The sequence below is a fragment of the Salmo salar genome, chromosome ssa03 (assembly GCF_905237065.1).
Source record: "Salmo salar chromosome ssa03, Ssal_v3.1, whole genome shotgun sequence".
Lineage (NCBI taxonomy): Eukaryota > Metazoa > Chordata > Actinopteri > Salmoniformes > Salmonidae > Salmo > Salmo salar.
The window spans coordinates 14206243-14230796 of NC_059444.1; the positions used below are offsets into that span (position 1 = coordinate 14206243).

The 24554-nt window shown below is 42.2% G+C and overlaps 1 protein-coding gene across 2 annotated transcripts; it reads left to right on the forward strand.

Moving 5' to 3' along the window:
- The first annotated feature begins 478 nt into the window (after positions 1-478).
- Positions 479-24554, forward strand: gp177 (Integral membrane protein GPR177). 2 transcript variants are annotated; one of them, XM_014189701.2, is made up of 13 exons: positions 479-779; positions 3414-3686; positions 11444-11568; positions 11777-11938; positions 12181-12317; positions 14816-14984; positions 17789-17886; positions 17994-18057; positions 18963-19106; positions 20107-20190; positions 20391-20544; positions 22303-22400; positions 23360-24554. In XM_014189701.2, exons 1-12 carry the CDS (start codon positions 674-676, stop codon positions 22350-22352), a joined length of 1566 nt encoding a protein of 521 aa, XP_014045176.1. In that variant the 5' UTR covers positions 479-673; the 3' UTR covers positions 22353-22400; positions 23360-24554.

A 24554-nucleotide genomic window follows, 5' to 3' on the forward strand; every position in this document is an offset into this window, starting at 1 on the left:
CCGCCTGCGCCCGTGCCAGATACACCCACTCATAGCGCGCGCGCTGCAGCTCGTCTCCCTCCAGTACTGTATAAAAAATGCATAGACTGTCTTAGGCACATACAGAGATGGGATCACACTACAAAACTGTATAGTGTGCATAGACTTTAATATTTGCATAAAGGGCTTACTTTGCATTCAATTAAATTGCATGAAATATCTTCATCCTACAGTATGTATTAATACATTTCATTTAGGAAACATTTTATATAAGCTTAAACGTCACACATTAAGGCTATTGATATTTATGAACTAATATAGTTTTTAACATTTCCAAAGAAGGGAAGAATCAAGTTAAGATCAGAACACTTTTCAAGCTTTACTGAAAACATTCCTTTGCATAGCCCTGGCACAATGGGGGCTATAATTATTCGGGCATTTAGTGACTCGGTAACCTGTATTATGAACCTCTATTGCAATGCGGCGGCGCTCCACAGATCCTTCAGTGTAGTGTTCGGCAGCGATAGGCAGGGGTGCTGTTCCGTCATGTGATTCTGCTTTAGTCCTTCGAAGTTGAAAGGCAAGCAAGTCAGTGCGGGGCTAGCCTTCCTCAATCTTGGTTGCTGGAGTACTAGCTAGATGCGGTGACTTTCTTCTCGATTTCTCACTCGTGATTTTTCTTCAACTTTTTAAGATGGCCGGAGCAATTATTGAAAACATGAGCACCAAAAAGTTGGTGATCGTAGGAGTGATTCTGCTTTTATTCCAAGCGTTTGCTTTTATGGTCGGAGGCTTGATTGGTAAGCATGGTTTTTCCAATTGTATTCCTTTATGTTGCAACCTTTGGCTTTGTTATGCGATATACGCGGTTGAATAACCACGATTTATAGATCGAATATTTTATGTATCAAATAATGAAAACAACTTAGTTCTTTAGACAATATAATTTTACAGAACATGGTAATATTTTAAATCACTGCTATGTTTTGTTATAAAATGGAACAGAATGGCGACTGTAGGGCTTGCCTTTAAGTTTTGCCTATGTAACTTTAACAATGTAGCCTTTAACGAAGTTTTGAACTCTTCAAAGTTAAGAAAAATAGAAAGTATTGGCCTCTAACTCAATCGTTTCCTCTTTATTGACGTTGCAAGGTTTAATGTGGTCTTGAAACTTTTGCCATTAATACACACAACTTTCCTATTTCAGAAAACTCGTTACTTTATAATAAGTTAATCCACTTAATTGGCATATGAGTTTGTTTTTCCAATAAGAATAACCTCTATTCCTGTAAAACACCATAGGAATTGGTGTGTATCTTTAACTTCACTTTGATTCAGTACAGAATGTTTGCTCTCCTCCTTCCCCTCATTTAAGTCTGTCTCCGTGGCCCCAGGCAGGCACCATCTCTTTCTTTTCCCCCCTTGCATCCCTCTCAAATCCCAAACCTCTCTTAGCGTTGCATATTTCCTCCTCTCCTGCTGGTTCCATTTGCATGGCTCTACTCCCCACTGACACACACACAGCTGTCAAAACTGTGTTCTGCCTCAAGTACTACATCAGAGTTGCTGTCAGCTTTTTTCCCATGTGCCTACACACTCACACAGATACTCCTACACAAGCTCAGTGTCACACTAGTTGAGGCCTGTTACAGATTCCTATCTCTAGTTTCCCCCCAAACTAACTTTCTCCATTCAGTCAGTCTCTTCTCCAGAGCTGGATGGCTACTGATATAAAATGAGCTTGTTTGGGACGCTCCTGCCTTAGATAGTTTTAATGAAGCCTGATGCTTTTGTATTTGCTCGGTGGCCGGGGCCAGCCAGGGTAATTGAGTAGAAAGGCGTTCGTCTCTGACACGGCATGAGGTCACTGGGCAGAAAGGCGGACACACTGGGGTAGAAACTGGAGGAGTGGTGTGCCCGGAATCTTAGGGTCCCAGGATAATTGAACTCTGAGGGGTTCCGTAGAGCTGGTTTAATTCAATTTGGTGTGTGTGTGAGTAGTCCTTTGTGAGGTGACACTGGCACACCTAGTTAAGAAGACACACATACACACACACACACACACATACACATACACACACACACACACACAGAGATAGTTGATGGCCTGATTAGTTTTATGAAGTGGGTGCCAAAGGCCTAGCCTCAAGGGTGCTTTTATGCTGTGGTATGTTTTTTCAGTTACTCTATTGAGAGTAAATAAATTGGCTCGACATCAGCTGGTAATGGCACAGACCAGGGCCTCGCAATGGGACATGTTTCCTTGTTTTAGCTGTTTTCGTCTGTGGACAAATCATTAAAGGTGTATGATATTTGAGCACGTAAGTAACTAATGTGAAAGATTGGATTGTTGTAGGTGTCTCAAATGACTTCCATTTGAGCTAATCATTGATTATAGTGGCATGATGTATTCCTAGCAGGGAGTTGTTAATTATCCCTGAATTTAGGAGGATATATTGATGAAGGGAAAAGTCACTCATGCTTTTTTGGCCGTGGCTGTCGTCTTTCTCTAGCCCTGAGGGCATGGACCTTGTTCTTACATATTACCAATACATTACAGTATTGTGTGCTGGGGCATTTCCCGACAGCTAGCTTCAAAGCGATTGGGCCTTGCTACAGGGTGTTCTGTCAACATGGTTAGAAATAATTGGCACTTTGTTAAAGCAGGATTTGGCTAGGTTTGATCTAAAACGCAACTTCTTCATTTTTTGGGTGATATTCTATTTGACTGTTTTTGACAATAAACAAAAACCATAGAAAAATGTCTTCATGTATGTCTACTTTGTTGAGCTTGATAGCTGTCTGACACATCTTAAACTCCAGAACAAAGCTTTGATTATGAGTTTGGAAATTGATTGTTTTCAACTTAGCCTAACTATGAATTCACTGAAAATATACACACTTTGTGTGTCACATACACGTTATATATTTTTTAAATTTAACCTTTATTTAAATAGGCAAGCCAGTTAAGAACAAATTCTTATTTACAATGACGGACGACGCTGGGCCAGTTGTGCGCCGCCCTATGGGACTCCCGATCATGGCCGGATGTGATCGTCTGGATTCAAACCAGGGACTGTAGTGACGCCCATTGCACTGAGATGCAGTGCCTTAGACCGCTGCGCCACTCGGGAACCAATGGACGTGAAAATTCCACATGATTCAGCATAATAATATAAGGTTACACATAGAGCATTGAAATAAGAACCGCAACAAAATTGTGGAACGATGTGGTCAGCAACCAAAAATTACCATTTAAATCCCCCAAATACTATTTACTGCTAATTTCATCAAATATAGATTTTTTTTTTTTTCTACACGGAAGGTGACAGATGAATAGGACTACTTATGTACCTAGAGTATCTACCAAGGTAACTGGGCAGTAACCTAGCAAGCAGTTACCCAGGCTAAAGTCTGTTTTCCTCTCCCTGTAGCTCCCAGCCCCACCACAGCAGTCCACTACCTGGCTACCAAATGTGTGGACACGGACAAACATCACCAGAGCACCAAATGGTTCATGCCCTGGGGCCCTAACCAGTGTGACAAGATCCGGGACTTTGACGAGGCCATGGCCAAGAAGATCGAGGCCAACAACATTGTATTTGCCGTCCATATCCCCCTGCCCAACAAAGAGATGAGCCCCTGGTTCCAGTTTATGCTGGTCATCCTACAGTTTGACATTGTCTTCAAGATGTACAACCAGATAGGTGAGCAACACTTCTTGTTAGATTTCAATATGGCTGCCGTTCATTGTGTGTCGATTGTGTTATTTCAGGAGTCTGTGACATTTTTACCTTGTTGATCTTTGTCTGTCTTTTTTTGTGTGATGTCATGTCTCCATCTTGTGTGTTTTTGTTGTCCGTCTGTCTGTTGTCTATCTTTCCGTTTGGTTTGTCTGTTGTATCATGACTCATGAGGACTCACCAGTCCAAGCAGCTCTATGACCACTGAAGTATGTGTCCTTTGTCTTCTACACTCTCTGTGGATCCAATTCTAAAGTATTCATGTGTCTATAGATGCTGTTGATATTAGTGTCCCTCTACGTCACCTCGGGCTGTTGGCTGCTTTTGTCCTGCCTATTGTGTTGAACGCATGAGGCCCCTGAGGAATGTTTCTCTCCTCTTAGTGGATTGGATTTATCTCACGCTGAGAGGAAGGCCTGACAATGACTGATGTGCTGCTGGTTCTCCCTAGTGATACAAGCCTCAGGGATCCATGTCAGAGGCTTATAGTCTCTATAGAACAGGTAGTTGGGGAAACTAAAACTGTGGTGGGCTGTCTCAATTTGGAAGCTGATAGCTTTGCAATTCCCTAATATGAAGTGGAATAACACTCTGCTGGGCAAATTTGTCACATTTTCTCCTGGATATCCCCAAGACGAATTGTAACATAGTATACGGCACGTCCCTCAGTGAGGGTTGGGGAAGAGTGTCTCACTCTCCATTGTAGAGGTCAATGTAAAATTAGAAAACAAACACAAAAGCCCTGAAATATTGAGTCATTTTCAGCAGCAGGTGTTAGATTTTTTTATTTAACCTTTATTTAACTAGGCAACAAATTCTTATTTTACAATGATGGCCTACCCCGGCCAAACCCTCCCCTACCGACGCTGGGCCAATTGTGCGCCGCCCTGATCTGATGAAGGCTAGTTTTTCCCCATCCCTTTACTCATCATAGCAGACATCCTGCTCCTTCCTGTATCCTCTTAACCTTCCTTTACGTTCAGACCAGGAATGTTTGACCACATCCTTATCCGAACATGGTATCAGTCAGATCTGTGCCCAATTCCAACTGGAACCCAATGCACTTCCTGTATGCCTATTACAATATGGTACTATACACATGGGAAAAGGTCACCATCGTTCTTACATCAATCCAGTCTGTTCTCACAGATCTACCTGAAAATCCTAGGTGTAGGGATGAGGGTTTGATTTGGAAGTGTGCATAGTTCTCACATTCAGAAAATGATTCAAACATGGCAACCCTCTTCTGGCCTGGGATTAAGGGAAAGGTAATATGGATTTGGGCTTGCTTCTCCCTTTGACTTCTTAACACTATATCTCTTAGTGTGTGGTTGGAAAGGAAGGGGCGACACTGACTGGGCAGATCGGCGCTTGGCACTGTGCCAGGTCTGGGGCTGTGAAAGAAGGGATTAGAGGGATAACAAAGAGGACTAATGAAGGGGGATCGGTGGGCCGGGCCGGCCTGGGAAAGTGATCAGAACACAGACTCTTTTAAGCTCCAGGAGGCCTTGGGATGGAGGGAGGCAGAGCCCAACTTCTTATTATGTTGTGTAACAGATTTCTATCTGGCCTAGCAGCGGTTGTACATCAACTACGTTCAGCCGCGGGCCATTTTATTTTTCTTGAGTGGGTGGTCAGGGGGCTGGAACATAATTACAAATCATTTATTGACTGCAAGAAGCCCAAACAGATATAATATTTGACTAAAACATAATAATTTCAAACCTTGCTTACATTTGTATACGATCACAAATATCTCTTATGCGTGCGAATACTTTGGAACAGATTTTCAAAATTAAAATCAAACAGAGCTGATTTGCTGGCGTTATGTCCAACAATAAAAAAAAAAAATATATATTTTTTGTTCAGAGAACATGGGGATGCCAAATGAAATCACCTGCGGGCCAAATTCAGCCTGCGGGTCTTCAGTTGGGGAACCCTGTTGTACAGCAGGGCACGAGGCACTCTGTAACATCCTCCTCTCACCAAAGATATGTTGTGAAAGTACGCTTGATTTTATTTTATTTAACCGTTATTAAACTAGGCAAGTCAGTTAAGAACATTCTTATTTATAATGATGGCCTTCCAAAAGGCCTCCTGCGGGGACGGGGGCTGGGATTATATAGGACAAAACACACATCACAACAAGAGACACCACTACATAAAGAGAAACCTAAGAAAACAACATGGTAACAGCACAAAACATGGTATAAACATGATTGGGCACAGACAACAGCACAAAGGGAAAGAAGGTAGAGACAACAATTCATCACGCGAAGCAGCCACAACTCTCATTAAGAGTGTCCATGATTGAGTCTTTGAATAAAGCGATTGAGATAAAACTGTTCAGTTTGAGTGTTTGTTGCTGCTTGTTCCAGTCGCTAGCTGCAGCGACCTGAAAAGACGAGCGACCCAGGGATGTGTGTGCTTTGGGGACCTTTAACAGAATGTGACTGGCAGAACGGGTGTTTGTATGTGGAGGATGAGGGCTGCAGTAGATATCTCAGATGGGGAGATTAGTGAAGCTGCATTTTACGACAATAAAACTTAAATTCTGAGTAAGGTTTATACCGTTTTTTTCTCATATAAACTATGGTCATGTTTCAGTGTGTACTCATCAATGTGTCTTCATAATAAAAATAAGTTAATGTCCCAAGCATGAAATTATTGTTGTTGTTTACAGCTTGCGCTGCCAGATTAGTCTGATTCACCACCCCGTCCCACAATTCCACCCAACCAGATGCTGTGGAATGGGACTGTTATCCACCCCACTCTGAGACACTGGGGCTGGGTAGACTACCTCTGATCATCTGCCAGCAGTGTTAATGTGCCTGGCCCCGGGCCCTGAGGCAAGGGCCTAATGATCACCCTGATGTCAACAGCTGTCTATGACCGAGCTGCAGAGAAGAGCTAGACAACCGGCATGGAAATGTCAAGCAGCTGCATATCAATCGACGTATTCAACTTCAGTGCTGAAACGTGTAGCTGTAGTGTCACTGATCGCAAATCCAATCCAGGTTGTCTTTGCAACTCAAGATCATATTAGCTCACTGAGCTCTAGGTCTCTTTTTGGTCTAAACAGAGGTCAGATAGTCTCAGCCAGGAATACTCTTCATGCAAGGGTAGTGTTAACAGTATAGCTTCCGTCCCTCTCCTTGCCCCTACCTGGGCTCGAACCAGGGACCCTCTGCACACATAGACAACAGTCACCCTTGAAGCATCATTACACATCACTCCACAAAAGCCGTGGCCCTTGCAGAGCAAGGTAAACAACTACTTCAAGGTCTCGGAGCGAGTGACGTCACCGATTGAAACGCTATTAGTGGGTACCCCGCTAGCCATTTCACCACATCGGTTACAGTAGCTCTGCAAACAACCTATGTTACATTAATAAGGTGTGGAGTGCTAATTTGATCAAGGAAAATGAGTTTCAGCAGTCTATTGACAGCGCTCTAGGTTGAGGAGTTCCAGCAGTCTATTGACAGCGCTCTAGGTTGAGGAGTTCCAGCAGTCTATTGACAGAGCTCTAGGTTGAGGAGTTCCAGCAGTCTATTGACAGCGCTCTAGGTTGAGGAGTTCCAGCAGTCTATTGACAGAGTTCTAGGTTGAGGAGTTCCAGCAGTCTATTGACAGCGCTCTAGGTTGAAGAGTTCCAGCAGTCTATTGACAGAGTTCTAGGTTGAGGAGTTCCAGCAGTCTATTGACAGCGCTCTAGGTTGAAGAGTTCCAGCAGTCTATTGACAGAGCTCTAGGTTGAGGAGTTCCAGCAGTCTATTGACAGAGTTCTAGGTTGAGGAGTTCCAGCAGTCTATTGACAGAGCTCTAGGTTGAGGAGTTCCAGCAGTCTATTGACAGAGTTCTAGGTTGAGGAGTTCCAGCAGTCTATTGACAGAGCTCTAGGTTGAGGAGTTCCAGCAGTCTATTGACAGAGCTCTAGGTTGAGGAGTTCCAGCAGTCTATTGACAGAGCTCTAGGTTGAGGAGTTGCAGCAGTCTATTGACAGCGCTCTAGGTTGAGGAGTTGCAGCAGTCTATTGACAGCGCTCTAGGTTGAAGAGTTCCAGCAGTCTATTGACAGCGCTCTAGGTTGAGGAGTTCTAGCAGTCTATTGACAGCGCTCTAGGTTGAGGAGTTCTAGCAGTCTATTGACAGAGCTCTAGGTTGAAGAGTTCCAGCAGTCTATTGACAGCGCTCTAGGTTGAGGAGTTCCAGCAGTCTATTGACAGCGCTCTAGGTTATTACTTTCTCACGGCATCTAAATCTCTCTGGCTGACTGGGAAGCAAAGAAGCAGAGCTCTGTCTGACAAAATGGCCTCTGTCTATAACTCAACCAGAACCACTTTCTTTAGAATGTACCACGCCAAAGGGTTAGACAGTACCACGCCAAAGGTAAGGGGATTCTACTCCTCAGTCATATGACTATTGCGGAATGCGTAAAGAAGCCCCACCAACAGCACCTTGCCCACTTGGTGTTATAAAGCTGGTCCCTGAGAAGAATTGGCCCCCTTTCTTCCCACCCCACTCTACCCTGGCTACAATCACCCCTGGCAGGGGTCCAGCAATAACACAGCTGTTGAGAAGGCTTAGTCACTGGGGCAATGGCCGCTGGACTGGGGTGGAATGTTTGTGTGCGTTAAGCTGACATTCAGGATCTTTGGCAGTGTTCGCTTGAGAGGGGAGGGAAAGAGGGGTTTGGGGAGACAGAGGAGAGAGGACTGCCAATAACCCCCCCCCCTTTCCTCTCTTCTCCCGGTCAGGCCACCGGGTTACTTTCGGTGCTCTCCAGCTTGTTTCATAACCGCACAAGAATCTGTTTGGACGGAGGAAGTACAGAACACTTTGCCTTTGCAATGTGATCTAAAGCCTGTCAGTGTGATTTCATGTCCTTTTTTCAGGAGCGGAGTAGGCTACATCCAGCTATTTACATGTTTTACACAATATGCATTATCAACTTGATCGTACAAACTTTGTCAGTATTTGAAACATAAGCAGGACACAAACAGGTAATCTAGCCGATTTCATGTTATTCTTCGCTGCTGAGGTATATGCAGCTATTAACTCTCTCCACGATATCAGTATACCCTCGTAAAACTGACTATTCTACCTATCTTTGACTTCGCCGATGTAAATTACAAAATAGCCTCCAACACTCTACTCAGCAAACTAGATGTAGTCTATCACAGTGCCATCCGTTTCGTCACCAAAGCCCCGTATACTACCCACCACTGCGACCTGTACGCTCTCGTTGGTTGGCCCTCACTACATATTCGTTGCCAAACCCACTGGCTCCAGGTCATCTATAAGTCTTTGCTAGGTAAAGCCCTGCCTTATCTCAGCTCACTGGTCACCATAGCAACACCCACCTGTCTTTAAAAGCACACCCAACTACCTCATCCCCATATTATTACTTACCACCATATTTATTGCCTACCTCCCTACTCTTCTACATTTGCACACACTGTACATAGTTTTTTCTATTTTTTTCTTCTATTGTGTTATTGACTGTAGTTTGTTTGTGTAACTCTGTGGTTTTTGTCCCACTGCTTTGCTTTGTCTTGGCCAGGTCACAGTTGTAAATTAGAACTTGTTCTCAACTGGCCTACCTGGTGGAATGTTTTTAAAATAAAAATAAAAAGTCACCGGTTGACTCAAAACTAACTTGCCCATTGTCAGATTATTATTTTTTAAATCTATCTGGATACATGCCCGGCTGCCTAGAACGTTCGGCTGCAGAGTTGGAACGCAGCAAGACAATTAGCAATTGAATGTTATTTTTTTTCATCATCATTGCAAACATTGGCTAAGCTGTGCAGGACAGGCAGTCAAGTAGTGTTATTTTTCAGCAACTGCAATATACATGACAGACAGACCGAGAAGGTTGTAGGCTGAAGGCTACAACCTTCTCGGTCTGTCTGTCGTCATGTATATTGCAGTTGCTGAAAAATAATATATATATATATTTTGGAATGTTCGTTCAAATCGCCTTGGGGTTTTTATTTCAGCTGTTCAGAAATATAATGCAGAGACAGGCTACATCATGATTCAGAAGAGGTTGTATGGCCACTGCATTGTCAATCTGATGTCTGCATTTATTGTGATGCGGAATTAAGGGAATTCATACTTCTTGCGCTTCACATTGAAGAGCTGTTGTGAAGGAAGTTGTGAGTTTGTGTTTATACAGGGCCTCCCACCCCCACCAACTGTCAACCAATCATGTCAATGCGGAGCTGTACGGAGCCCTCCGCATTGTTAGAACATTTGAGGAGCACGGCAATGTGGTACAGAGCTCGCCCTTTGGTGGTGACGCAATTGCGTCACACCTTCTGTACGGAGCCTCCGGTTCACATAGCTTAGTTTAGACTGGCACTCATTGTCTTTAATGGTTGTTGATGCATACACCTTGGGAAATTATAACATTTTATTCACACTAAGTGAAAGACGTGTCAGGTGATTGGACAGCCTTAAAATTACTCAGTGTTGCTATTATCAGATCTTATGTTTAGCAGAGATATGCGTTATTTTCTTAGCTCCAGACGTTGCTCCCCCTCTGGCCTCTCCCTACCCCTTATCATGACTCCAGTTCCATTGCATTACATTGGGTCATTCCACATAGCTATATGCTGCCTGAGGCAAATGCTCGACGGTGTACGACTCTAACCAAATACTCTGTCGCAAACGCAAATATGCCTCGCAACGCTATACAGTTTTGGAAACATTTGTCATTTTTCTATAAGCGAGAAAAATCTATTCTAATACAAAATATGCACTTACTGTACCCAGTTTAGTAAAGTTGCATCCGGCTGTATTTTGAGAAACTCGTGCTATCTAGACGGAAATGTGGAATGGTTCAATGGAAATGCGAGCTTAAGGTTAGAGGATGTGTCCTACCTCGGCTGGAGGCCTTGTGTGAAAACAGCCGAACTCCGTAAAGTAAGTGTATCTTTTGTATTTTAAAAATTATTTCTCGCTGGTATGAAAGTTCAAATCCAAATAGTTTCCAAAACCGTATCGCAAGGATTATTAACTTTTCTAAACTTTAAAACAGTGTCTCGATTTGAAGTTCACATGGAGCCAGCTGCAATCCATATGTTCAGTTGATAAGCCAAGACGGGGACCACTGTAAACCCCCTTGGATAATTGAGAGCTAGCCTCTTACCAAAATTCCATGACTGTCTGTCTGTCACCAGAGACTTATTTCATCCCAGTCATCGCTGGTTTACACAGATATATTGATGTCAAATCTACAAATTTAAATTGAGCAGGTGTAAATAGAGAATTTGATTAACTAGTAGAAACAGGAGGAAGGGAAGCCTACTAAGGTACACAATAGTACATTTTGGTAGACAGAAGGTGCTCTTTGGTAAAAGGGGTGAATTGGTCATCAAAAAGAAAGGAGAACCAAGGCACTCTTCATATAATTAATTAAAATGCCTTTATTTGTATGGCATGTTCAATAGAAACAAGGTTTTACAAATCTGGCGCGTTTCGGCTGCGTCGGATTTGATTCATTGCATTAAGAGAATTTGATTAATTGCAAATTCCCCCTTCAATGCTGATCTTGCTTGTTCAGACCTGCATAGATCAAAAACAGGATAGATATGTCATTGTAATGAAGTCGCCATAACTGGTATCTATGTGAAGTTTGGTAGTTGGTATATTTGTGAACCTTTTGAACATTCAGATCACCCTAAAGTGGGATATGTTGGCGTTTTCCCCCTACAGAGGATGGAGCGCTGGCCACCATCAACGTGGGTTTGGCCTACAGAGATGACATGCTCAGTGAGTGGACAGAGATGGCCCACTCCATAGAGCAGAGGAAGCTCAGCTGCAACTTCACCACCACCAAGGTAAACAATTCCAGTCCTCAATATCTGTTGTGCAACTGGCTTTTGCTTAATTTTGCCACCTGATTGCTCACACTTGATTTTTCAGGTCTTAATCAGTCTCTCGAAGTCTCATCGTTTCAGCTCAACAGATTTATTTTTGTGTAAAAGAAAATATCCATATAAGTTGTTGTCCATTCGGATATCTCTTACCATTTATCTTGTCCTGCAGACGTATGAGAACGAGGGGCGCTACTATGAGTGTGACCTGCTGCCCTTCATGGAGCTGGGCAACGTGGCCCACAAGTACTACCTCCTCAACATCCGCCTGCCTGTCAGCGAACGCAAGAAGATCAACATGGGCATCGGCGAGATCAAGGACATCCGTCTGGCGGTGAGCATTCTCTACCGCACATCTCTTCCAGATCGCCCCGTCTCCTCTCGGTTGGGAGAGACTAATATATCCTTGATTATCAAATATTCTTTACTATGTAGTCTTCATACGGCCGAAGTGTGAAAATACTTTGGTTAGTTTTTTCGATTTTGTCCAAACTGATGGTCAAAATGGCCAAACGAGATGTTAGAATGAACTTTGTGAAAGACTGTGGCTGACGGTTTCATTTCCTATCCTATCAGGGTATCCATCAGAACGGCGGTTTCACCAAGGTGTGGTTCGCCATGAAGACCTTCCTCACACCCAGCATCCTCATCATCATGGTGTGGTACTGGAGACGCATCACCCTGATGACACGACCCCCTGTGCTGTTGGAAAAGTAAGGTGGCCATATTGTTTTTTGGACTGTAAACGGGATGTTTCTTTGTTGTTTATTCAAATTTGGCGTGAAAATAGAGTTCAGTTGTCCATTGACATTGGTTGCATTGTGGGCTTGCGCACCAATTGTGTGTGAATTGAGAATTGCTCTCTAATCCAAAATGCATGGATATCTTTGTCCTCGCGATACACAAGTCAAACCGTCAGCCAGGGTAAAACCCAGTAACCCCAGTGGATACCAGTTAGGCCTGGTGCTTATGGTAACATTAGTACAGGAAGAGACATGTCATTAGATTAACTATGGATGAACTGTGCATCTAGGTCAGATCTCAGTGCGCAGTGTCCTGGGTCCGTATTCACAAAGCATCTCAGAGTAGGATTGCTGATCTAGGATCAGCTCCCCCTTGTGCATGCATTCGTAATAATCTAAAAGGCTAAACTGATCCTAGAGCTGCAGTTGGGCAGCTACACTGTTAAATAAAAATCAGTACCAAATGTAGCTTTTTCAAGCAAAAATGAGAACTAACACCAGATTGAAATGATTTACCAATGTAATGTTGAAGGATACCCTGTGCAGAGAGCTAAACGGTCAGTTTACCCCCTGCAGTGAGGGGAGAGTGTATCAGTATGTCGCTGCGTTCAACACCACTGGAACATTCGTCAAGGCGGAAAGCGTGTAACAGTCTTTCAGCACTCAACTAGCACTTCCACCTCAATGTTTCCTCGCTCTCTCCATCTTGTCCTTGGTCTTCGGCTCAGAGCCCTCGTTCCCAAATGACTGCAGAGTTCTCAGGAAATGGCCCTCAAACTCTATTTGTGGAGAGGACAATTTATTTCATGCTGTAAAAGCTTTGGTGAAGCCGTCATGCTATTCCTTAGATGTGTCGAGATGGAAATCTTTTTATTTCTAAAGCTAATAAGAGAGATGTAATGGGGAAATGCCTCTCATAGGTACTTAGGCTCCCTGCTGTCGCTCTGATGGTGGGATTTGTGGGAACTGGGCCAAGGTTACGTTATTGTCTATGTAAGAAAAGTCAGTTGACACAATGCGCAAGGCGGTTGACACCGGATTTGTTTAAAGCACTTGAATGTTTGTGCGGTGTCCACCATGCCTCAGGATATGGTTCTCTTTCCAAACCGAAAGTACATTAATGCCATTGTCAGTAGTTAACTGTTAATTGCTGGTGAACTACTTGGCAAGGTTTCCTGGAAGAATATAGAACACATGTATCAATGGCAGCAGTACACACTGACTAAGACTATGCCTGAAGTCTGTTTCCACTAAAGCAATTTCTGATTCTATTGGGTTAGTACTTTTATTTCCCCAGGATGTACTGTAGGTTGATGCCTCTTATCTGGCTCTCTAAACAGGATGTACTGTAGGTTGATGCCTCTTATCTGGCTCTCTAAACAGGATGTACTGTAGGTTGATGCCTCTTATCTGGCTCTCTAAACAGGATGTACTGTAGGTTGATGCCTCTTATCTGGCTCTCTAAACAGGATGTACTGTAGGTTGATGCCTCTTATCTGGCTCTCTAAACAGGATGTACTGTAGGTTGATGCCTCTTATCTGGCTCTCTAAACAGGATGTACTGTAGGTTGATGCCTCTTATCTGGCTCTCTAAACAGGATGTACTGTAGGTTGATGACTCTTATCTGGCTCTCTAAACAGGATGTACTGTAGGTTGATGCCTCTTATCTGGCTCTCTTACTAGTTATGTAACTAACTCTGCAGCTTGTTTAGTTAAAGTGCTCTTTATACACACCTCTCTCCCGACTGTATATTCGCCGAGTGCAGGACATTCCCTGCATTACCAGCCCAATGTGGTCTCACACTGTTCACTCGGTAGAACATGCCGGAACAGTTCTCGCTGCCGACTCTTCTGGAATGTGATTAATGTTTTTAGAGTCAATTGCAAACCGTCATCCACACACACACAATACTCCCACCTCTCAGCCCGCACTGCACCCTTCCTTCTCCCTGCAATATACCCACCTCTATCCCTCACTCGCACCCCTCCCTTCCTCCTGTCCTCTTTGCAATTATCCTTTCATCTTTTCCCAGCATGCAGGGACTTGCAGCCATTGAACAGAGAAGCGTTATTAGGTTGATATTTATTTCTTTATTTTACCAGCAGTGATTTATCAATGCCGGCAATGTGGTACAGTGGCTGGGGAGGTGGACTATGGAGTCTCCCCAGTGGAGTCTCCCCTATGTCTGACCCCATGTTATGATTTCTCCGGTTACATTTCCGTCCGATTTTTAGTGGCTATGTTGAGTTGAAAGAACATGTGTTAAATTATCTGAACCCAACCATTTAACAATTCTGCTGAATTATAAGAAAGTAATGTCCATAGTAATTTATATTGATTGTGAGCATTATGTTAATGCAGTATGCTATTACTGACGATTATTGATATTTCTATTTATGTTGATGATCATGATGGTGGTGATGATAATGATTTTGATAATGATCCAGTTGATGATGTGTCCTCCAGGGTGATCTTTGCCCTGGGCTTGTGCATGACCTTCATCAACATCCCGGTGGAGTGGTTCTCTGTGGGGTTCAACTGGACCTGGATGCTGCTGTTTGGGGACATCCGGCAGGGCATCTTCTACGCCATGCTGCTCTCCTTCTGGATCATCTTCTGTGGAGAGCACCTCATGGTCTGTCTCTTCACCTTCTCACTGACTTGGTATCCATTGAGCCAATGACTTGGTATCCATTGACCAAAATCCGTAGAGCGGAAGCTCTCCGTTTTAGCGTGGTTGACATTAAAAGGTCATTTCCAGTTGAGCTGACATATGTAGCATTTACCGTGAATCCGGTCTAGGCGAACGTGGTAACATTGCCTTTCAAATGAAATCAAATGTATTTATAAAACCCGTTTTTTCATCAGCAGATGTCACAAAGTGCTTATACAGAAACCCGTCCTAAAACCCCAAACATCAAGCAATGCAGATGTAGAAGCACGGTGGCTAGGAAAAACTCCCTAGAAAGGCAGGAACCTAGGAAGAAATCTAGAGATGACCAGGCTCTGAGAGGTGGCCAGTCCTCCTCTGGCTGTGCTGGTGGAGATTACAGTATAAGAGTACATGGCCATTAAGGCCAGATTGTTCTTCAAGATGTTCAAATGGTCATAGATAACCATCAGGGTCAAATAAACTGAACAAAAATATAAAGTGCTGGTTTCATGATCTGAAATCAAAGATCCCAGAAATGTTCCATATGCACAAAAAGCTTATTTCTTTCAAATGTTGTGTAGAAATTTGTTTACATTACTGTTAGTGAGCCTTTCTACTTTAAGACAATCCATTCACCTGACAGGTGTGGCATATCAAGAAGCTGATTAAACTGCATGATCATTACACAGGTGGGCCTTGTGCTGGGGGCAATAAAAGTCCACCCTAAAATGTGCAGTTTTGTCACTAAAGACAATGCCAAAGGAGTCTCTAGTTTTGAGGGAGCGTGCAATTGGCATGTTGACTGCAGGAATGTCCACCAGAGCTGTTGCCAGAGAATTGAATGTTAATTTCTCTACCATGATTAAATCAATCAAATTGATTTATAAAGCCCTTTTTACATCAGAAAGCTGCCTCCAATGTTGTTTTAGAGAATTTGGCACTATGTCCAACTGGTCTCACAACTACAGACCGTGTGTATGGCGGCGTGTGGGCGAGCGGTTTGAATTAGTATCCATGGACTTATTATGACTTTGTATCCATAGTCCTTAAACCTTTTTTATGCTGCTTAATGTCTTGCTATGTTAAATAAATGTTATAGAAGGATATTGTGCCCTTTGTGGTATACACCAAATTAGAATGGTTAGCTGTATGGCCATTGTAGATTTGTTTCATTTACATACATACAGTGTCTTCACAAAGTGTTCATACCCCTTGACTTATTCAAAATGTTGTTACAGCCTGAATTCGAATATTTTGCTAATTTATTGAAAGTAAAATACAGACATCTAATTTACATAAGTATTCACACCCTTGAGTCAATTCTTTGTAGAAGCACCTTTGGCAGTGATTACAGCTGTGAGTCTTTCTGGGTAAGTCTAAGAGCTTTGCACATCTGGATTTTGCAACCTTTGCCCATTTTATTATTATAAAAATTCTTCAAGCTCTGTCAAGTTGGTTGTTGATCATCGCTAGACTATTTTCAGGTCTTGCCATAGATTTTCATGTAGATTAAAGTCAAAACTGTAGCTTGGCCACTTAGGAACATCCACTGTCTTCTTGGTAAGTAACTCCAGTGTAGTTTTGGCCTTGTGTTTTAGGTTATTGTTCTGCTGAAAGGTGCATTCATCTCCCAGTGTCTGGAGGAAAGCCAACTGAACCAGGTTTTCCTCCAGGATTTTGCCCGTGCTTACCTCCATTCCCTTTCTTTTTAATCCTGAAAAACTCCCCAGTCCTGAAAGATTACAAGCATCGACAACATGAGTCAGCCACCACTATGCTTGAAATATTGGAAGTGGTACTCAGTAATGTGTTGTATTGGATTTGCGCCAACATTAACACTTTGTATTCAGGACATAAAGTGAATTGCTCTGCCACATTTTTTACAGTATTACTTTAGTGCCTTGTTGCAAACAGGATGCATGTTTTGGAATATTATTTTTTTTTGCAGGCTTCCTTTTAACTCTGTCAATCAGGTTAGTATTGTGGAGTAACTTCTATGTTGTTGATCCAGCCTCTGTTTTCTCCTGTCACAGCCATTCAACTATGTAACTGTAAAGTCACCATTGGCATCATGGTGGAATCCCTGAGCAGGTTCCTTCCTCTCCGGCAACTGAGTTAGGAAGGAGGTCGATCTTTGTAGTGACTGGGTGTATTGATAAACCATCCAAAGTGTAATTAATAACTTCACTATATTCAAAGGGATATTCAATGTCTACATTTGTTTTGCCTCATCTACCAATAGCTGCCATTCTTTGCGAGGCATTGGAAAATCTCTCTGGTCTTTGTGGTTGAATCTGTGTTTGAATTTCACTGCTCAACTGAGGGACCTTACAGATATTTGTGTGTATGGGGTACAGAGATTAGGTAGTTATTCAAAAATCATGTTCAATGCTATTGTTGCACACTTATTATGTGACTTGTTAAGCCATGACAAAGGTGCTGAATACTTATTGACTCAAGTCATTTCGGCTTTACATTTTTTTATTAATTTGTTTTAAAATTCTAAAACCATAATTCCACTTTCACATTGTGGGGTATTGTGTGTGTGTGTGTGTGTGTGTGTGTGTGTGTAGGCCAGTGACAAAATCTAAAAGTAATTCATTTTAAATTTAGGCTGTAACACAACAAAATGTGGAAAAAGTCCAGGGGTGTGAATCCTTTCTGAAGGCGTTGTAGATACATGGTTTAGTTTAGACTAGAATACTGCTGTTTTCTAAATCTTTTATTATTTCATCCCTCCTCTCTTGTATTTCTGTTCTGTGTCCCACCTTTATCATTACCCTCAGGACCAGATGGAGAGGAACCATTTCTCAAACTACTGGAAGCAGGTGGGACCCATTGTCTTCGGCTCCTTCTGCCTGTTTATCTTCGACATGTGTGAGAGGTGAGGCTGAAACACACACTTCGTCACACTGTCAAAATAAAACTTGTTTAGAGGTTACCACCACAATTCTGCAGGGACCATTTCTGAAATATTTTTTTTCCCACCAGGGGTGTCCAATTGAAGAACCCTTTCTACAGTATTTGGGCTTCCGACGTGGGGACTGAGTTGGCTGTATTCTTTTAGATTACTATGATCACTTCTTACCTTAAAAAGTTGACGGACGAAGGGAGAGTAAACTAGGGATGAAGTCTGAAAATAATGTGTCCATGTTATTGTACTGTATATTCCAATTTAAGCTCCCAGTGTGTCCTAGTATTAGTATTTCTCTGATCTCTCTCATTTCATTGCAACATAGGGCCAGATTGTATATCAATATTTGACAGAGACATACTAACATTAATCAGAGCACTTCTCCTCCATCAGTCACAGGCTGTCCCTGAGGTCCTCTCCACTGTTCTGTGCTGCAGTGAGGAATAATTCAGTGTTGCTGGCAGTGCCTACTCCTGCCTTGGGCCATCTCTCTTCTGGGTCTCCCCTCTGCCCGCTCTCTCTCTCTGTGTGGGTGTCGAGGAGAGCTGCAGTGGGGAACCCACAGGCCTAGGTGATGCACGATTCATCAGTCTAACCCCCCCCAATCAAAAACTAGTGGCAGCAAGAGTCTCTTGGTTCGTCTCTCGCTCTCCTTCACTCTTACTTTCTCCCTCTTGCATTCCCTCTTTCTCTCTCTCCTTCTCTTTCTTGCTCACTCTCCAGTCTAGTGGGAGAAAAAAGGCCTGTGAAAAGACAGCAATCTCTATCAAGCCTAGAAGTAGACCATGGCATATTCACTAGCTTTTAGAACCTTTCATTCGAAAGAGGTTTCCATTTTTTATATTTAGTGTTCCTAGAAGTAAGCGTGCTATGGGTTTCTATCAGTCTGTTGGAAAATGTATGTTGAGCTAAGACTGTTACGGTTGGCCCTATTTCTCTGTTACAGTTGGAGTCTAGCCTTTTCAGTTTGAGTAATATTGTAACTATTTATTAAGCTTTTTTAGCATCACCATGCTAGTTCCCTCCTTGACTAAGGTTGATAACAGATGGCGTTCATCATTGTGGCGGGGATCTGTGCCTGTCTCTACTTCCTCTTCCTGTGCTTCATGGTGTTCCAAGTGTTCCGCAACATCAGTGGGAAGAGGTCCTCCTTGCCCGCCATGTCCAAGGCCAGACGCCTGCACTATGAGGTCTGTGTGTGTGTTTGAGTATACATTTGTGCACCTAAAATTGTGTTTTCATACAGTACCAGTCAAAAGTTTGGACACATCTACTCAGTCAATTGCTTTTCTTTATTTTTACTATTTTCTACATTATAGAATAATAGTGAAGACATCAAAACTATGAAGTAACACATATGGAATCATGTAGTATGCTTGTCCAACAGTCTTGAAGGAGTTCCCACATGCAGAGCACTTGTTGGCTGCTTTTCCTTCACTCTGCGGTCCAACTCATCCCAAACGATCTCAATTGGGTTGAGGTCGGGTGATTGTGGAGGTCAGGTCATCTGATACAGTTCTCCTTCTTGGTCAAATAGCCCTTACACAGCCTGGAGGTGTGTTGGGTCATTGTCCTGTTGAAAAACAAATGATAGTCCCACTAAGCACAAACCAGATGGGATGGCCGTATCGCTGCAGAATGCTGTGGTAGCCATGCTGGTTAAGTGTGCCTTGAATTCGAAATAAATCACTGACGGTGTCACCAGCAAAGCACCGCCACACCACCACCTCCAAGCTTCACGGTGGGAACCACACATGCAGAGATCATCTGTTCACCTACTCTATGTCTCACAAAGAGACGGCAGTTGGAACCAAAAATCTAAAATTTGGACTCCTCAGACCAAAGGACAGATTTCCACCGGTCTAATGTCCATTGCTCAAGTTTCTTGGCCCAAGAAAGTTTCTTCTTCTTATTGGTGGCCTTTTGTTGTGGTTTCTTTGCAGCAATTTGACTATGAAGGTCTGATTCATGCAGTCTCCTGAGGAAACAGTTGATGTTGAAAAGTGTCTGTTACTTGAACCTGAAGCATTTATTTGGGCTGCAATTTCTGAGGCGGGTAACTAATGAACTTATCCTCTGCAGCAGAGGTAACTCTGTCTTCCTTTTCTGTGGCGGTCCTCATGAGAGCCAGTTTCTTCCTCTCTCAGGGGATCATCTTCATGGATAGTAACTGTAATGTTCCTCTCTCAGGGCCTTATCTTCCGGTTCAAGTTCCTCATGTTGGTCACTCTGACCTGTGCTGCAATGACTGTCATCTTCTTCATCATTAGTCAGGTGAGTTATGTCTGTGTGTTTGACTGCAGGGGTATCCCAGAATCCTCTGGAGTGGATTAGATATTTAAGCATGTTCATTAGGGCACTCCGTAGCTAAATGTTTTGCACTGGAAAAATGAAAACAATTTTCTTATTGGACAGGGTTTTGTAGTGTTTTTGCTTACATTTCGTACCTATTGAACACAACCCATATTGTCTAGGTGAACGAGGGCCACTGGCAGTGGGGAGACTACACGGTGCAGGTGAACAGTGCCTTCTTCACGGGAATCTACGGCATGTGGAACCTCTACGTGTTCGCCATCATGTTCCTGTATGCTCCCTCACACAAACGCTACGGAGACGAGCAGTCCAGCGGTGAGTCCAACTAACAGCTGCCTCTAATGGTCAACTGTGTCAGTAGGTCAAAAAGGAAGTCACATTTTATTTAAGTGTATCATAATAGTCTTGATATACTTTACTGTACAGAAAAAAATTATAACACGCAACTGTCTCTCCTTTTGTGATGGTTAAGGTCAAATATCTTGAAAAATTATCTTACATTTTTATCTTGAAATGTTATCTTAAATTTAAATAGAATTTTGAAATGTATCTCGAAATAAGTTGACCAATGACTTTAGATAATTTAGCTTGGTAAGCAAAACATATTTAAAAAAAACGTATCACTCAATGTAAGATATTTAGGCTTGCTTCGATTTCCCTTTTTGCATTGCAGTTTCAACAGACAGCGTAATAAAGTATACTATCTTTCTTGAATCAGAAGGCATGAAATGAAAGGAAAATTGGATCTACAAAAGATGTTCAGGAGAAAAAAGTTAAATGGAAGCTGTCTTAAAAAGTTAACACATTGTGGCGGATTCAGACAAAAAATACAATACCCCATAATGACAGTGAAAACAACATGTTAGAAATTTGTGCAAATGTATAAAAAATGAAATACAAGCTCTAATTTACATAAATATTCACACCCTTTGAGCCAATATATGTTAGAATCACATTTAGCAGCAGTTACATCTGTGATTCTTTCTGGGTAAGTCTAAGAGCTTTGCACACCAGGATTGTATAATATTTGCCCATTTTATTATTTTCTAAATTCTTCAAGCTCTGTCAAGTTGGTTGTTGATCATTGCTAGACAACCATGTTCAAGTCTTGCCATAGATTTTCAAGGAGATTAAAGTCAACTGTAACTAGGCCACTCAGGAACATTCACTGTCGTCTTGGTAAGCAACTCCAGTGTAGATTTGGCCTTGTGTTTTAGGTTATTGTCCCTGCTGAAAGGTGAATTCATCTCCCAATGTCTGGTGGAAAGCAGGCAACCATGTTTTCCTCTAGGATTTTGCCTGTGCTTATTTTTATTTTTTTATTTAACCAGGTAAGCCAGTTGAGAACAAGTTCTCATTTACAACTGCGACCTGGCCAAGATAAAGCAAAGCAGTGCGACCAAAAACAACACAGAGTTACACATAAACAAACATAGTCAATAACACAATAGAAAAATATATGTACAGTGTGTGCAAATGTAGAAGATTAGGGAGGTAAGGCAATAAATAGGCAGTTACAGGGTTTAGCTACATTCCATTTAAAAAAAATATATATATATCCTGAAAAACTCCCCAGTCGTTAACGATTAGAAGTATACCCATAACATGATGCAGCCATCACTGTGCTTGAAAATGTGGAGAGTGTTACTCCATATTGTGGTGTATTGGATTTTCCCCAAACACAACACTTTGTATTCAGGACAAAAAGTGAATTGCTTTGCCACATTTTTTGCAGTATTACTTTAGTTCCTTTTTGCAAACAGGGTGCATGTTTTGGAAAAAGTATTATTCTGTACAGGCTTCCTTATTTTCACTCTGTCAATTAGGTTAGTATTGTGGAGTAACTACAATGTTGTTGACCAATCCTCAGTTTTCTCTTATCACAGCCATTAAACTCATGGTGAATTCCCTGAGCGGTTTCCTTCCTCTCCGGTAACTGAGTTAGGAAGGACGACTGTATCTTTGTAGTGAATGGGTGTATTGATACACCATCTAGAGTGTAATTAATAATGCCACCATGCTCAAAGGGATATTAAATGTCTGCTTTTTTAATTTATACCCATCTACCAATAGGTGCCATTCTTTGCGAGGCATCGGGATACCTCCCTGGTCTTTGTGGTTGAATCTGTGTTTGAAATTCACTGCTCAACTGAGGAACCTTACAGATAATTGTAAGTGTGGGTACAGAGATGAGGTAGTCATTCAAAAATAATATATTTGCACACAGTGAGTCAATGCAACTTATTATGTGACTTGTTAAGCACATTTTTACTCCTCAACTTATTTAGACTTGCCATAAAAGGAGTTAAATACTTATTGACTCGATACATTTCAGCTATTGATTTTGTATGTATTTTATTAAATTTCAAATACATAATTCCACTTTGACATTATGGTATATTGTGTGTAGACCCGTGACAAAAGATCTCAATTTAATCCATTTTAAATTCCGGCTGTTATAACAAAATGTGGAAAAAGTCAAGGGGTGTGAATACTTTCTGAAGGCACTGTTTATATTTGTTTGGGGGGGGAACTCAATCATGTTCTCAACCTAGTGTTGAGAGTAAGAATAGTAGAGTACATCAGGTACAATTTCGAAATTTGGTTGTGCCTCAGCAGTTTTTCTCTGTCAGTCACTGACAGTCACTCAATTAGCTATGTCAGCTAACAATTTTTAGATTGCCAGCTATCTAAACTTCTAGTATTCATGGCCAAATACCAACCGGGGACGATACACAGGGCATGTTCCCAGAGGCCCTAGTAATTCTCACTCATATCTTATTAAGATGGCATAAGTCATGACAAAATATGTAGAATTGCAGGGAATTTGTTTTAAAACCGCAAAAATGTATCTTCATCCCATGGCAAAATGTGTACAATAGCAGGAAATTCACTTTAAAACGACCAATTTTTCACCACTGTCAAGATGGGGGACACTAAAATGTTGTGAGCTGAGGGACCCGCCCAACCAAATTTCGCTTAGGGCCCCCAAAAGGCTGCAGCCGGCCCTGCTCCTCCCTGTTTCAGTTTTGTTTTCTTCCATTTGTTGCCTAATGATCTCAAAGCAGATGACCCAGATGTACTGCTGTCTGTGTTTACTATACTGACGTGTGTGTTGGTCTCTGTGCAGGAGACGCAGGAGCCAGTGGCGAGGACATCCAGCTGACCACCACCATCACCCACGTGGACGGACCCACCGAGATCTACAAGATGACGGGCAAGGAGGCCCAAGAGTAGACCCCCCTCCCCTGGACATCAAACCACCTACAAACACCCCTCCCTAAAACCGTGACTGTGCTTCCTTTAACCCTATTACCCATGTGCCCCGCATTGTCCCAAAAGTTCAAAAGCAACTTTATCTGTAGCCCTTTAGTCCTTTCATTTCATTGCAGACATGTGGCCAGATTGTATATTCATTTTTGACATTTGATAGAGTCTGTTAACTATCAGTGTTTGTAATGTTGTTGTTGTTGAACAACTGTACTCTTATGAAGTCCAGGTTGTGAAAATCTGCTTTGACATGGAGTGGAAGGATGTAGAACACCATCTGCTGGTCATAAGAGGTAGTTGGGGAGGGAAAAAAACACTCCAGGTTGATGTTGTCTTCACAAATCTAGGATCAGCATTCCATCCCTCAAATCCTAAACAAACCCATTAGGGGTAAAGTGCAAATCTGAAATTAGATCAGTGTCCAGTGGCAACGGCATAGGAAAAACATTGGGGGCTTTCAAGGCACTATATTGTGGCGTAACTGGTTGCCTCACTGAAGACAACATTACTTTGCTCTTTAGAGAGAACTACATGTGGATGACTGCTGTTTTTGGCACTCTGCCTCTGCAGTTTTAGATTGAAACAACCAGTAAGTGTATGTCAATGCCTCATGGTACAAGGTCCAAGATGACCACTTTCTGAAGATCTGTCAAAAGAAAGCATATCTCTGCAAGTTGTCAGTAATATCTTTGTCTTTTTTGTCACTTCTGTCCGCACTCACGTTCAGCTGTACACATCCATGGAACTTTCTAGACTACTGTGTTCTCTTATCTATCACTCTCCCAAGTGGGGGGATAATACCTTTTTGTATTGTGGGGGAAAAAATTACAAACCACAGGGCCTTTTTGGGAAACACCAAGTTCATTATGTTACGATGTAGATATATATATATATATTTTATAAAGTGCTTATTTTCAACTGTATGAAAGATTTGCATATGCTGTATCACTTACTGTCTGTTGGCAAAAAAATTATTGAGATTCGAAGATGACTATGACGTGGTAGTGTAGTAGTTTTGTGCTTTTTATGCTAAATTAAATAAAAAGTTTACTTTA